This window comes from Lepus europaeus, chromosome 14, assembly GCF_033115175.1.
Source record: "Lepus europaeus isolate LE1 chromosome 14, mLepTim1.pri, whole genome shotgun sequence".
NCBI lineage: Eukaryota > Metazoa > Chordata > Mammalia > Lagomorpha > Leporidae > Lepus > Lepus europaeus.
In genome coordinates, this window is record NC_084840.1 from 69351293 (window position 1) to 69366961 (window position 15669).

Genomic DNA, 15669 nt, shown 5'->3' on the forward strand with positions numbered 1-15669 from the left:
GACTGTTTAATTCGGATATACTTGTTCTTTTTAAACAGAGGCAAAAGAATCTAAGGATAATAAGGAGGTCTCAAGTCCTGATGATTTGGAACTTGAGTTGGAGAATCTAGAAATTAATGATGACACGTTAGAATTAGAGGGTGGAGATGAAGCCGAGGATCTTACAAAGAAACTTCTTGATGAACAAGGTAAAGGATTATTTCACAATTTTATTTTTGATTAGTTTTTACACAGCTATTTATTCCCTAAAATAGAGATCTTTGCAATTCTATGTTTTTTAAACTGTTTTTCTGTTGTTTTCAGACTATTAATTTTTTGGAATTTGATTTAAAATAAAACAGTACATTTCCAATATGAATATTATATAAGTTTTAGTGATAATATACATTCTAAATATCTTAATTCTAAATACCTTAAAAGATTATCTTATATTTTTCTGGTAACTTGCATTGTCCTGATTAATTTTATGACACAGCCCTTGCAGACTTAGCATAAACACATTTGAAATCATTCTAAACTGGTTGAGGCATAGAAATAGAAATAGCTTATTAGTTTATGTTCATTTTATGTCTGTCTGAGTCACATGCAGTAATAGAAAAATACTATTTACTGTTAGGCTTCTTAGAGGGATAACTCCTGTAATTATTGCTTTTTTGCATTTTGGCTTGGTTTTTTCCCCATTGTAGATTCTCTTTTCCCAGTGTCATGAAGTGGAGATTGTAGATATGGCTGGAGGCAGACCCAGGCTTGATTCATACCAGCTTGTGACATCAGAGGGAAAGAGTTACTTTCCCACAGTCTGCTTACGCATAGAAATATCATAATGAGGTTGGCTAATCCTGTGTCATGCTTACCCATGTAGCCCAGAGGAATGATGGTGTTTTGTTTGATTGAAGGACACCAAATCAGGGAGACTTTGTTCTTCAAAGGCAAGAGTTGAGAGTGCTATTAATTGAAGAACTTGGAGGAAGGGATACCAGGCAGATAAAAATAACAAAATTTACTCTAAAAGTACATGCATTTTATTATATTTAATTTTAAATATTTATTTATTTGTAAGGCAGAGAGTTACAGAAAGAGAGAGAGGTCTTCCATCTGTTTGTTCACTCTCCAAATGGCTGCAATGGCTGGAGATGGGCTGATTAGGATTTAGGAGCCAGGAGCCTCTTCTGGGTCTCCCATGTGGGTGCAGGGGCCTGAGGACTTGAGCCATCTTCTATTGCTTTCCCAGGCCATAGCAGAGAGCTTCATTCAAAGTGGAGAAGCTAGGACTTGAACTGGCACCCATATGGGATGCCAGCACTGCAAGCAGCAGTTTTACCCACTATGCCCAGTGTGGCCCCAGTACATGCATTTTATGATTAAGGTTTTGTGTGTAGTGCAAAAAGTTTGCCTTTTTTGTAGTTGATAGTTGAAAGTGACATGGTTATGATTCTAGAGATGCCCAAACTTTCTAGAGTAGTTATCCTAAATAATGCTTAATGTTTTCATGAGTATAAAAATAGCTCCAGGTGATGTAGTTCCAAATAACTTATATGAGTAATTGAGTGTTTTTTATCTTAGATATTCTTGGTGTATTTTTTTTTTAATCTATTTAAAAAACCTATTTTGTATTAGAACAAGAAGATGAAGAAGCCAGCACTGGGTCTCATCTCAAGCTCATAGTGGATGCTTTCCTCCAGCAATTGCCCAATTGTGTCAACCGAGATTTGATAGACAAGGTATTGTTATCTGTGTGTAATTTTACTCAAGCACATAGACCTTATAGAAGTCCTCAAATTAGGTATGTCATTGGTTTTTTAGACTGTTTGAGCTATTTCATGAAGTCTTATATGAGAATCCAACATAAACAGATAAAGTTGGAGCCACATATTGATTGCTGTCTTTGAGAGTGGAATTGGCTCCAGAATCCTGTTGGCTTGACACTTTCATATAGGGATCCCGAAATTTGGGAAATAGTTTTAGATCAGAGGTTCTTAAAATATGGTCTGTGAACTCCTGGTGGCTTTCCAAGGCACTTTCAAGATGTCTGTTAGGTCAAAGCTGTTCATAATCATACTAAGATTTTTTTTTCACATTTGCAAAAGCACTGGTGGATGATGATGCTGGCATTATAGCATGCAGGAAGGAGTGGTACCAAACTATTATTACCATGTGCTCTTCACTGCCATTCTTTGTGATGACAAGAACAATGCCAGTTTCATTTAAAAATTTTGGTGAATCCAGAAAAATGAATGGTTTTATTACATTTTAGTCTTTGTATATATGTCCTTTTAATCTGACAAAATGGGAAGGATATGGAAAACTCTCTGTCTCAAGTTTGTGTTGTGTGAATGAGTTGTAAGCTGAACTTTGAATACCATTTTTACTTGGAAAAAATGATATACAAACCATGTATATTCAAACATGGATATTTAACAGATACTATTTAAATGAACAAACTTCAATGAAATCAGTTAAAAGTATTTATTACCAAGGATCAAATTTGAGTTGTCAACAAAAATTAGAACTCTGGAAAACTTAGTCTTCTGCCATAAGTTTGACAGCTTGTGAATTTTTATCTGAAGAGACTACTGATGAGATTGGTGTGATATTAATGTAATTTTAAAATAATGTGTGCATTTAAAAGAGCATACATATCTCAATGAGCTGTTATTTTAAGTAACCAGTATACAGTGTTAAAAATCATGCATGATCTCCAGCTGTTCACTTCCAACTGGGGAGTGAACCAGCAGACGGAAGACCTCTTTCTCTCTCTGCCACTGCCTTTCTCTTTGTGTAACTCTGACTTTTAAATAAATAAAATAAAAATCTTAAAAAAACATGCATGATTGTTAAGGACTCTGTCCAAGTATGACATAGATAAATGTGTTTTAATTTATAACATAGCATGAAACATTTATTAATAATTCCATTTTGCAAAAAACTTTAAGAACTCACACTTTTCACATTTTAATGGAGTATTAAAGAGAAATATCTATGATTACTGTAAAGGATTTACAAAAACCTCCATTTTCCAGCTATGTGTATGTGTGAAGCCTGATTTTCTTCATATATAGTCATGTGTTGCATAACGATGTTTTGGTTAAAGAGGCACTGCACATATACCAGTGGTTGCCTAAGACTATATTGGCCAGTGATGTTGTCATGGTCCTGGTCTTTGTAAGTATATTCTGTGGTGTTTGCACAAGGACAGAACCATGTAACAGTGCATTTCTCAGACTCATGTTCCTGTCGTAAAGCATCACATGACTGTAAATCATCCAAAAGAAACAAATGTATAATTAAACTAATCTACTTGCCTTTTATTATGTATGTGTTTATTAGACACGCACATGAATTTCCCACCTGTTGGTTCACTCTCCAAATGCCCACTAGGGCTAGGCCAGGGTGAGAGCCAGGAGCAGGTGAATGCAAGCCAAGTCTCCCCTTTGGAAGGCAGGAACCCAGTTAATTGAGCCATTCTAGCTGCCTCTCAGGATCTACACTGGTGGGAAGCTGGAATCAGGAGCCAGAGCTGGCAACTGAACCTAGGTACTCCAGTGTGAATGTGGATATCTTTTTTTTTTTTTTTTAAAGAATTTTATTTATCTATTTGGGATACAGAGAGAGAGGGAGAGACAGAGAGGTCTTCCATCCCCTGGTTTACTCCCCAAATGGCTGCAACAACAAGAGCTGGGCCTATCCCAAGCCTGGAGCCAGGAGCTTCTTCCAGGTCACCTATGCGGGTGCGGGGCCCAAGTGCGTGGGCAGTCTTCCACTGCTTTCCCAGGCCATAAGCAGAGAGCTGGATCAGAAGACGAGCAGCCAAGACTTGAACTGGCACCATGTGGAATGCTGGCATTGCTGGCAGAGGGTTAGCCTCTACAGCACAGCACTGGCCCCCAGATGTAGATATCTTCACCACTCGGCTGAATGCCTGTTCCCTCCACCTGTCTTTATTGTTGTTCTTAAGGCAGAGTTATAGAGGGAGAGATGGAGATCTTCCAACTGCTGGATTACTCCCCAGATGGCTTTCATGGACCAGGCCTGGTCTAGACCTCAGCCAGGAGCCAGGAACTTCTTCTGCATCTCCCATGTGATTGCAGGGGCCCACACACCTGAACCATCCCCCACTGCTTTCCCAGGCACATTAGCAGAGAGCTAGATTGGAAGTAGAGCAGCCAGGACTAGAATGGGTGCTCATATGGGTTGCTGGTGTTGCAGGTGGCGGCTTAACCTGTTAGCCAATAACACCAGCCTTTCCACATGTCTTTTAAATGCGAGTTTGCCATTTTTTTCTCACTAAATCTTATTTTGGACAAAGTATTCTTCATGAAATATTTACTGCTACTTTTAAGTGAATTAATGTTTTGAATTTTCTTTTAGTTTTTAGTATAGTAAGTGCTGTTAAGTGTAACCAACATAAACAAAGTTTTTGGGTCCTTAATTATTGTTTTACAGATTTATTTATTTGAAAGTCAGAGTTACACACAGAGAGAAGGAGAGGCAGAGAGAGAAACAGAGGGCTTCCATCCTCTGGTTCACTTTCCAATTGGCCACAGTGGCCAGAACTGAGCCTTTCCGACCTGAAGCCAGGAGCCAGGAGCCTCCTCTGGGTCTCCCACATGGGTGCAGGGGTCCAAGGACGTGGGCCATCTTCTACTGCTTTCCCAGGCCATAGCAGAGAGCTGGATTGGAAGTGGAGAGCTGAGACTCGAACCAGCACCCATGTGGGATGCTGGGACTGCAGGTGGCGGCTTTACCCACTATGCCACTGCACCAGCCCCATACTTTTAAACTTTTTTTTTTTTAATTCTTACTTATTTGAAAAATTGGGCTGGGGCTTGGGATATATCTTCTGTCTTCTGATTCACTGACCAAATACTCAGAACAGCCAGGGTTGGGCCAGGTGGGAGCCAGGAACCCTGAACTCCATCCATGTCTCCTATGAAGGTGGCAGAGACCCAAGTTCTTGAGTTATCACCTGCTGTCTTCCCAGACCCATCAATAGGAAGCTGGATTGGAAACAGAATAGCTGGGACTTGAGCTGGCACTCTAATATGGGATGTCTGCATCCCAGATGGCAGCTTAAACTGGTGGACCACAACACCCAAGCCTGTTTTGTTTTTGTTTTTAAGATTTTATTTGTGTATTTGAAAGGCAGAGTTACAGAGAGGCAGTGGTATAAAGAGAGAGAGGTCCTCCATCTGCTGGTTCACTCCCTAGATGGCCTCAATGGCCAGAGCTGGGCCAACTTGAAAGGAGGATCTAGGAACTTCTTCCAGGTCTCCCACATGGGTTCAGGGGCCCAAGGACTTGGGCCATCTTCCGCTGCTTTCCCAAGCCATAGCAGAGAGCTGGATCAGAAGTGAAGCAGCCAGCACTTGAAACGATGCCCACATGGGATGCCAGCACTGCAGGTGGCGACTTTACCCACCATGCTACTGCACCTGCCCCTCAAGCCTGTTTTTAAACTTTTTACTTTTTGTTTTTTTTTTTAATTTGACAGATAGAGTTAGCAGTGAGAGAGACAGAGAAAAAGGTCTTCCTTCCATTGGTTCACCCCCCAAATGGCCACTATGGTCGGAGCTATGCCGATCCGAAGCCAGGAGCCAGGTGCTTCCTCCTGGTCTCCCATGTGGGTGCACGGACCCAAGCAATTGGGCCATCCTCCACTACTTTCCTGGGCCACAGCAGAGAGCTGGACTGGAAGAGGAGCAACCGGGACCAGAACCCAGCACCCATATAGGATGTTGGCGCCGCAGGTAGAGGATTGATTAACCAAATGAGCCACGGCACCAGCCCCCTGTTTTTAAATTTTAAAAATTATAAGAATGAAAGTACAAAATAAGAAATTCTTCCTATCATTTTTTGTCAGTGAGCAATTTAAAATTCTTTGTGTTGTGTACATGGAGCCATTAGGTGTGAATGTTTCTCCTTCCTTCTGTTTATTAATATAAGGGGGAAAAGTTTGGTTAAAGGTCTATATGAATATTTCATTAGATTTTAATTCCTCAAGCCATAATTCCGAGGGAGTGAATTGGTTCTTTTTTTTGGTCACAATCAAAAATGCTTTATTTCAGTATTTTTGAAAATGGAGAAAAACTTACGTTTCACATAATGTTGCCAGTTGTTCTGATGTATATTTTTAAAGTTTCACTTGTGCCTCCATCTATTATGTTGATTATTATTTTTTTTTTAAGTATTTATTTATTTGAAAGGCACAGATAGAGAGACAGAGAGAGATCTTCCATCCACCGGTTCACTCCCTAAATGGCTGCAACAGATGGGGCTGGGCCAGGCTGAAGTCAGGAGCCAGGGGCTTCTTCCAGGTCTCCCATATGGGTGCAGGGGTCCATGTACTTGGGCCATCCTCTGCTGCTTTCCCAGGGAGCTGGATTGAAGTGGAGCAACTGGGACTGACACCAGCACCCATAATGGATGCCATCACTGCAGGTGGAGTCCTACGCCTCAGTACCGGCCCCACACATTGTTATTCTGAAATCAACTGATTGAAAAATATGGATAATCACTTTGGAAGTGGTGTCAGTTAAAGTGTACATTCAGATGGTTTGTGGCCGCATCTCTTCACTCATATGTAGTCTCTTGTTCCCTTGGGAAGGCCATTATGTCAGTGTTTGTGGTTGTGCACTTCAAGCGGTTTACTTGTCTCCTTTCAACATCTCTAGTTGTATATTTATATCCCAAAGTGAAGAATTCTTTTAGGCAACTTTAGTAGTGAATATCACTCATGGTAATGGTTATTTCTGCATGCATTTGATGATCAGGAGAATTTATTTTTACTTGATAGGATAAAAAAAGATTTGACTTTCTTTCATTTACTTGAAACATGTTTTTCAAAAGCATCTTATTGAATTGACAAGCAGCAGGGGTACTCCATATGACTACTGAGAATGAATCCTTTGCTTCCACTTCTTCCCATCTAGCAGGAACTAGTATAAGAATAATATACTAAGAATAAATCTAAGAATTTATGCATGTGTGAAACTTTTTCCTTTTTTCTAATTTCCTTAAATTTATTAAATTTACTACCTCTGGCAGCTTTCCTAATCATGTAGTGAACGCCTACTCTGTGGATCAAGCATTGACATGCTTTACTAGCTCCCACTTTGGGAGAGTTTTAAATAGTACCTTGTGTGTGTCTAACTGACCCTTGATTATTTGATAAGAAAAATGTTTATTATCTTCTTTTGTAACATTTAGGAAGATTATACAAAGTATTGTATTTCAAAGGGCAATTCTCAAAAATCATTTTTGAAGAATGTCTTTATTTGTAGTATGTTTGCTAACTTATGTTGAAACATAGCCATGCAAGCATTTTCTTAATACTACCTTTCTTGAAATTGTTGATTTCAGAGGTTTTAGAGGGGTAAATTTTTTCAGTGCTAACCAGTTTTCTGAGTACATGACCTTTGGTGTTTTTCTTTGTTAAACTACTAACAATATTTATTCCTCACTCTGCCTTAGGAGTTTACACATTCTCAAGGGAAATTTTTCAGTGTTTCATACGGGTGAATTACTTGAATGGTCTTTAGTGTATTTTCAGCTTTTTTCTTTGTTATTCTTGTAATAAACTGGCTGTTACAAGATGTAAAATTTAATAGCATTTTTATACTACCTTTATAAGCAGGAAAATTTTAATTTTACTGTCTTAACTAATGCTGACATACAGTGTAGATCTTGTTGAATACTCTGCAGTTTCATTTCCTGGGTTTAAATCTAATCAAAATTAGTTGTGCCACTTACTCCAATAGAGGTTGTAATCAGATGGGAAACATTTTATGATTTTTTTTTGACAGGCAGAGTGGATAGTGAGAGAGAGAGAGAGACAGAGAGAAAGGTCTTCCTTTTCCGTTGGTTCACCCCCCAATGGCCGCTGTGGCTGGCGCACCGCACTGATCCGAAGCCAGGAGCCAGGTGCTTCTCCTGGTCTCCCATGTGGGTGCAGGGCCCAAGTACTTGGGCCATCCTCCACTGCACTCCCGGGCCACAGCAGAGAGCTGGACAGGAAGAGGTGCGACCAGGACTAGAACCCAGTGTGCCGGCGCCACAGGCGGAGGATTAGCCTATTGAGCCACGGCACCGGCCTCATGATGGGAAACATTTTAATGCATTGCTTTACTAGTGAAGAATAGAATTTTTTTAAAAGGTTTATTTATTTATTTATTTATTTATTTTGAAAGAGATGTGGCAGGGAGAGATCTTCCATCTGCTGGTTCACTTCCCAAGTAAAGGCATGCCAGTGCCAAACCAGGTCAAAGCCAGGAGCCAGGACCTTCTTCAGGGTCTCCCATGTGAGTGCCGAGGGCCCTGGTATTTGGGCCAATATCCATTGCTTTACCAGGCCATTAGCAGGGAACTAGATTGGAAGTACAGCAGCTGGGACATGAACCAGTACCCATGTGGGATACTGGCATCACAGGTGGTAGCTTTACCTGCTATGCCACTACATGGCCGCAAGAATAGAAATTCTTTACAGTTCATTAAAATTGAGGATCTTGTGTATGTGTGGGTGTGTGTGCGCATGTGTGTAATATATACTCTTTTTGACTTCCAGCTTTTTTTTTAAGATTTTAATTTATTTGAGAGGTAGAGTTGTAGACAGAGAGAGGGAGAGACAGAGAGAAAGGTCTTCCGTCCAGTGATTCTCTCCCCAAATGGGGCAATGGGTGGAGCTGGACTGATCAGGAGCCAGGAGCTTCTTCTGGATCTTCCATGTGGTGGCAAGGGCCCAAGGATTTGGGCCATATTCTGCTGTTTTCCCAGGCCATAGCAGATAGCTGGGTGGGAAGTGGAGCAGCTGGGACTCAAACTGGCACCCATGTCAGATGCTGGTGCTGCCAGTGGAGGCTTATCCCACTATGCCGCAGTGCCTGCCCCAGTCTGAGCGTCTTTTACTTGTGTCTGATCCTCAAATCAGTGTAACGATTATAATTAATGATAGTCATTTGAACCTATGAAAGGAAATATTTGACACACTCAAATATATTTGATGATAGTTTATTTTATTTTTAAATTTATTTTCACTTTTATTCGAAAGATAGATTTAAGAGAGATGGGGAGAGATTTTGCATATGCTGGTTCACTTCCCCGGTGTCCACAGTAGCCAGGACTGGGGTCTGTGGAAGCCAGGATCCTGGAACTTAATCCTGGTCTTCCATATGGGTGGCAGGGAGCCAAGTACTTTGAACCATTTTCTGCTGCCTCCCATGATGCATATTAGTAGCAAGGTGAATCAAAAGTGTGGAGTAGCCAGGATGTGAACCACACTCTTATATGGGGTCCAGTCATCCCACGTGGTATCCTAGCCACTGTAATAAATGCCTACTTCATTTACTCTGTTTTTTTGTTTTTTTAAAGATTTACTTATTTATTTGAAAGGCAGAGATGCAGAGAGATATGGCGGGGGGGTGGTTTCAGAGAGAGAGAGAGAGAGGTAGATCTTCCATCTGTTGGTTCACTCCCTAAATGGCCACAACAGCCTGGGCTGGGTCAGGTTGAAGCCAGGAACCAGGAGCTTCTTCCAGGTCTCCCACATGGATGCAGGGGCCCAAGCACTTGGACCATCTTCTCCTATTTTCTCAGCTGCATTAGTAGGGACCTGAATTAGTAGGGAGCCCATGTAGGATGCCGGCACTATAGACAGAGGCTTAATCTTCTATGCCACAGTATTGGCCCTCATTCTATTTTTTTTTTTTTTAAAGATTTTTTATTTATTATTTATTTGAGAGGCAGAGTTACAGTGAGAGGGAGAGACAGAGAGAAAGGTCTTCTCTCTGCTGGTTCACTCCCCAAATGGCTGCAATGGCCGGAATTGGACTGATCCGAAGCCAGGAGCCAGGAGCTAGAAGCTTCTTCCTGGTCTCCCACGTGGGTGTAGGGTCCCAGGCACTTGAGCCATCTTCTACTGCTTTTCCCAGGCCATAGGAGAACTGGATTGGAAGAGAAGCAGCTGGAACTAGAACTTGCATCCATATGGGATGCCAGCACTGCAGGTGGAGGATTAACCTACTGCACCATGGCACTGACCCCCTCATTCTGTTCGTAAAGTAGAACTTAAACTTGCTGTTTTCCCAATATTTTTTATATTTACACATGTATTTAAAAAATACCAATTACTCATATTTTAATTTTCCGAAAACTTCTAGAGCATAGGCTTTTCTCAGCTTTTCTTTGATGCTTACATCAAATGTAATATATTGATGAATACCAGACACAGTTTTGTTGTGACAGTATACAGTGGTAGATTGCCGTACTAAATAGCAATTGAGGGTGTTCATTATAGTCCTATGATGTGTTTTGTCTTGTCTTGTTTTGTTGTGTTGTGTATATATGGTTTCTTTGATTTAAGTTACCAAAATCTGATTGTCAGCACACATATCTTTTTAGTACTTTTTTAGTCTTAATTTTCCCTATGAATAATCTATACCTTTCATTCTTAATTCTTCTTTATTGTTTTTTGGTCACCTTTATTAGCATTAGTTTCTTGACTCTTGGTAACTATTCTTGCTACTTTTTAGTTCTATCAGAAGGTTTTTCTGATATTAACATTGATTTATTCATCTTTAACGAGGGTGTTGACTGAACTTTTCATATAGTTATTTGCCAAACATCTCCTGGTAGGTCTTCAGGCTACCCCACCTGAGTGTCTATTTTCAACAACACTAGGTTGCATTTAGAAGATATGAAGCATATATTTTTAGATACATAAGGAGAGAGGACTTAGAATCTGGACATCTTTTATTTTGGGATATGTTTATACTACTCCCATTTGAAATGTTTAGAAACAAGTGAAAATGTTTTAGTAAGCAGGGGTTCAGTAGCTAGAATGAGGTTTTTTAAGAAAAAAGTTTGATTTTTTCTCCTATAGGCAGCAATGGATTTTTGCATGAACATGAACACAAAAGCAAACAGGAAGAAGTTGGTACGGGCACTCTTCATAGTTCCTAGACAAAGGTAGGTATTTGATAATAAAAAGTATTGTGTTAGTCTTTTTACCATGTGATGATAAAAAGTTTTTGTTTCTCTCTTTAAACTTATCAACCATTCTTTCAGTAGACATTGTTGTTTGTAGTACATTTTCTAGACCTTGTTTTTCACTGATTTTTGCTCTTTGTTAGCACTAATGGAAATCTTTCCCATTATATTTGTGGTACTTTAAGAGACAATGTTTAAAAATAAACATAATTTAAGAATAATAATACCAATAATTACTAGAAGCAATTGGTTTACATTTTTGCCTCTGAGGAGAAAAAGTAATGAGTAGTATAATTTTTTGTACAGTTTTTATTTTGTGTAAAGATAAAAATTTAGTGTGGCTAATTGTTGGAGTTATGTTTAAATGATAAATTTCAACTTATTTGCATAATTATGGTGGGCCAGAGTTGAGATAGTTTGCCTGAAGATTCATTGACTAGAGCTGAAAGTCTCATTATTATGTTGCAAGTAATTCAAGAATATATTCAGTTCCAAAATACTTTTAGAGACTTGCAGTGCTTTGTGTTTCACTAAATTAATATCCTGCTTCACCTGGACATTGCAAGACCCCTTGTAGACTGTTAACTATAGGAACCTGGAGAAGATCCATTTCTTTCTATGAGTAAAGATTTTTGTTAACTATTATAATTTATATACAGTATAGCTAAGATAGATCCTTTCGCCCAAAAGATAAGGATTCTGAGGGGTTTCTCCTAAGATTTCTTCAACAGATTTTTGATTTGATCCATTCATTCGTTGAGTGGTTGAGACTCATGATCTCTTAATAATGTTAAGATTTATCAACGAAGCCAAATCACTGCTTGTCAGTTTTTTGTTTTGTTTTGTTTTGTTTTTTCTTAAGATTTATTTATTTGAAACTCGAAGTTACAAAGAGGCAGAAGCAGGGTGGGAGTGACGGGAGAGGTCTTCTATCTGCTGGTTCATTCCCCAGATGGACGCAACGTCCAGAGCTATGCTGATCTGAAGCCAGGAGCTTCTTCTGGGTCTCCCATGTGGGTACAGGGTCCCAAGTACACGGGCCATTTTCCACTGCTTTCCTAGACCATAGCAGAGAGCTGGATCAGAAGTGAAGCAGCCAGGACTCAAACCTGCGCCCATAGGGGATGCCACCACTGCAGGCAGCAGTTTTATCTGCTATACCACAGTGCTGGCCCCCTTGTCAGTTTTCTTTCACAGTGTTTGGTGTCTCTTGTTTGCAAAATTAATAGGAGTATTTGGCTTTTCTTTTTATGGGGCAAAGGAGAGAGAATCTGTTAGTATAGTGAATAGAGCATTAACATTTATTTATTTTACAATTCATGGATATTTTATAATGTAAAACTATATACTTTATTCCAGCAAATCTGAGTTTGCATTACGCATGAGACCCCTTATTTAAGTAAAATTATGAAAGAAAAAAAATGTGCCAGTTTTAAAGTTTTGTTAGATATGTTTCAATTTTATATGTACACCTTGAAATGAAAACTTAGATTCTTATCTTTACCTTATATAATGGAATGTTTCCTTTCAGAGACAATTTGTGGTTTGAGAGGAGAGAAAAATTTAAAAAATATTTAAGTACTTAAAATGTAGGCCAAGAGAAATAGATCTGTTTTGTTTTTGTTGCATATAAAGAGACTAATTTATTCATTGGTTTTTCTAAAGATTTATTTTATTTTACTTGAAAGTCAGAGTTATACAGAGGAGAGGCAGAGAGAGAGAGAGAGAGAGAGAGTGAGTCTTCCATCCAATGGTTCAACCCCCAATTGGCTGCAACAGCCAGAGCTGTGCCAATCTGAAGCCAGGAGCCAGGAACTTCCTCTGGGTCTCCCACGCAGGTGCAAGGACCCAAGGATTTGGGCCATCTTCTACTGCTTTTCCAGGCCACAGCAGAGAGCTGGACAGGAAGTGGAGCAGCTGGGTCTTGAACTAGTGCCCATTTGGGATGCCCACACTTCAGGCCTGGGCGTTAACCCAATGTGCCACAGCGCCGGCCCCAAGAGAGTAATTTAGGTTTGTTGGAATCCACCTGATGTTTTCAAGTTTATTCATTGCAGAAATAATTCTTAAGGGTCTGCTGTATGATGTGGTGAACAAGATCGACTTGACTCTTATATTCAGTTAGTTTACAGTTTTGAGTGGATGAGGGTGAATCGTTTTAAGTGCAGACATCAGGAAGGAGTGCAGCGTTCTTTGAGGCATAGACCTGTTTGATTAAGTATGGGGAGTCATAGAAGGCTGCCTAGAGCACGGGAAATTTCTTTTTTTTTTTTTTTTTTGACAGGCAGAGTGGACAGTGAGAGAGAGACAGAGAGAAAGGTCTTCCTTTTGCCGTTGGTTTCACCCTCCAATGGCTGCCGCGGTAGGCGCGCTGCGGCCAGCGCACCGCGCTGATCCGATGGCAGGAGCCAGGTGCTTCTCCTGGTCTCCCATGCGGGTGCAGGGCCCAAGCACTTGGGCCATCCTCCACTGCACTCCCTGGCCACAGCAGAGAGCTGGCCTGGAAGAGGGGCAACCGGGACAGGATCAGTGCCCCGACCGGGACTAGAACCCGGTGTGCCGGCGCCGCAAGGCAGAGGATTAGCCTAGTGAGCTGCGGCGCCGGCCTCTTATTTTCTTTTAATAAATATTGCCAAATGTGTTGGTGCATCTGTATGTTTATATTATTTGAGAGGTGGACTGAAAGAAAAAGCAAGCTCCCTTCTACTGGTTCATTCCCCAAATGCCCACAGCAGTCTTATCTAAAGCCAGGAGCCTGCAACTCAATCCCAGGTTTCCCATGTGGGTGGTAGGGACCCAAGTACTTGAGTCATTACCTGCTTCCTTCCAGAGTACACATTAGCAGGAAACTGGAATGAGCAACTGAACCAGGACTTGAACCCAGGCACTACAGTATGGGATGCTGGTGGCTTAACCACTAGTTCAAACACCTGCCCTTGGATCCAGTGGTTACACCACCTGCATCCCAAATTAGAACATTTCTTTTTTTTTTTTTTTAAATTTTTGACAGGCAGAGTGGACAGTGAGAGAGAGACAGAGAGAAAGGTCTTCCTTTTGCCGTTGGTTCACCCTCCAATGGCCGCCGCGGTAGGCGCGCTGCGGCCGGCGCACCGCGCTGTTCCGATGGCAGGAGCCAGGTGCTTCTCCTGGTCTCCCATGGGGTGCAGGGCCCAAGCACTTGGGCCATCCTCCACTGCACTCCCTGGCCACAGCAGAGAGCTGGCCTGGAAGAGGGGCAACCGGGACAGGATCGGTGCCCCGACCGGGACTAGAACCCGGTGTGCCGGCGCCGCAAGGCGGAGGATTAGCCTGTTAAGCCACGGCGCCGGCCTCTTTTTTTTTTTTTAATATTTGTCATTATATTTATAGAGATAAGTCTTTTTTCTTAGTTTTTTTTTTTTATATTTATTTATTTATTTGAAAGAGTTACAGAGAGAAGAGAGGCAGAGAGTGAGAGAGAGAGAGAGAGAGAGAGATCTTCCATCTGCTGGTTCACTCCCCAGATGGCTGCAACGGCCAGAGCTGTGCCGATCTGAAGCCAGGAGCCTGGCGCTTCTTCCAGATCTCCCACGTGGATGTAGGGGCCCAAGGGCTTGGGCCATCTTCTACTGCTTTCCCAGGCCATAGCAAGAGAGCTGGATCAGAAGTGGAGCAGCCAAGTCTCGAACCAGTGCCCATATGGGATGTCGGTGCTTCAGGCCGGGGCGTTAACCCACTGTGCCACAGCACCGGCCCCAAGTTACAACATTTCTGATAGAGGAAACAATGGAAGATCTCTCTTTCTCTCTCCCTCTCCTTCCTCCTCTCTCTGTAATTCTGCCTTTCAAGTAAATAAAAAATGAATCTCAAAAGAAAAAATCGTTACAGATTCAGGATTCTTTAGGAGGAAGAATGGCTAGAATTAAGACGAAGAAGTTGATAATCGGCTAGATAAGAAAGGGCATTAAGTACCATGTTACATAATCTTAACTCTCACTGTGATAAAAGAAGTAAACATGGTCTCCTTCCTGCAGCTTATACTTTAAAGGACAACACTGGGGAGTTCAAGAAAGACGTTTCTGCAATAGTTGGTCCTTTCCCATATCCCTCTCTGCACATATTGTTTCCTCCCAAATGGCCACAACAGCAGAAGCTAGGCCAGGTGGACATCAGGGGCCCTGAGCTTCTTCCAGATTTAGGGACTTGAGCCATCTTCCACTGCTTTCCTAGGTATATTAGCAGGGAGCTGGATCAGAAGTGGAGCAGCCAGATCTTGAATGGCACCCATATGGGATTCTGGCATTGCAGGTGGAGGCTTAACCTGCTATGCCGGGACACTGACCCCTTCCCTGTAATGATTTCTTGAATACCCTTTGCCCTCCCCACATCGGTGTCATTGCCTCTGCTTTCTGGGATCCTTTATATTTCCACTGGTAATTTGACTTGCTGCCTCTGAGTAACCCATCATCTTTCCCTTGTATAGGTAGAGTTGCTCTTTGTAGCACTTGCAGCGTGACTTCATAGAAGGAAGCAGGCACTTCATATCTTGATTGTTGCTTTGCTGCCTGTTTCCCTGTAAGTCTGTAGAGACGGTCGGCTTTTTAGGAGAGAGGACTAGATCTTCTAATTTTTTACATCTCTAACACCAAAGGGTAATTAAAAAAAAAAAAAGATTTATTTTATTTATTTGAAAGAGTTGCAGAGCGAGGT

The 15669-nt window shown here is 41.2% G+C and overlaps 1 protein-coding gene across 2 annotated transcripts in view; it reads left to right on the forward strand.

Annotated features, from left to right (window-relative positions):
• The window catches only part of UPF2 (UPF2 regulator of nonsense mediated mRNA decay), a 131165-nt gene that overhangs the window by 35163 nt on the left and 80333 nt on the right, over positions 1-15669 (forward strand). For both annotated transcript variants that reach the window (XM_062210910.1, XM_062210911.1), the window contains exons 6-8: positions 39-188; positions 1618-1721; positions 10874-10959. In XM_062210910.1, the coding sequence (XP_062066894.1) occupies positions 39-188; positions 1618-1721; positions 10874-10959 (340 nt within the window). The remainder of the gene's footprint in view (positions 1-38; positions 189-1617; positions 1722-10873; positions 10960-15669) is intronic.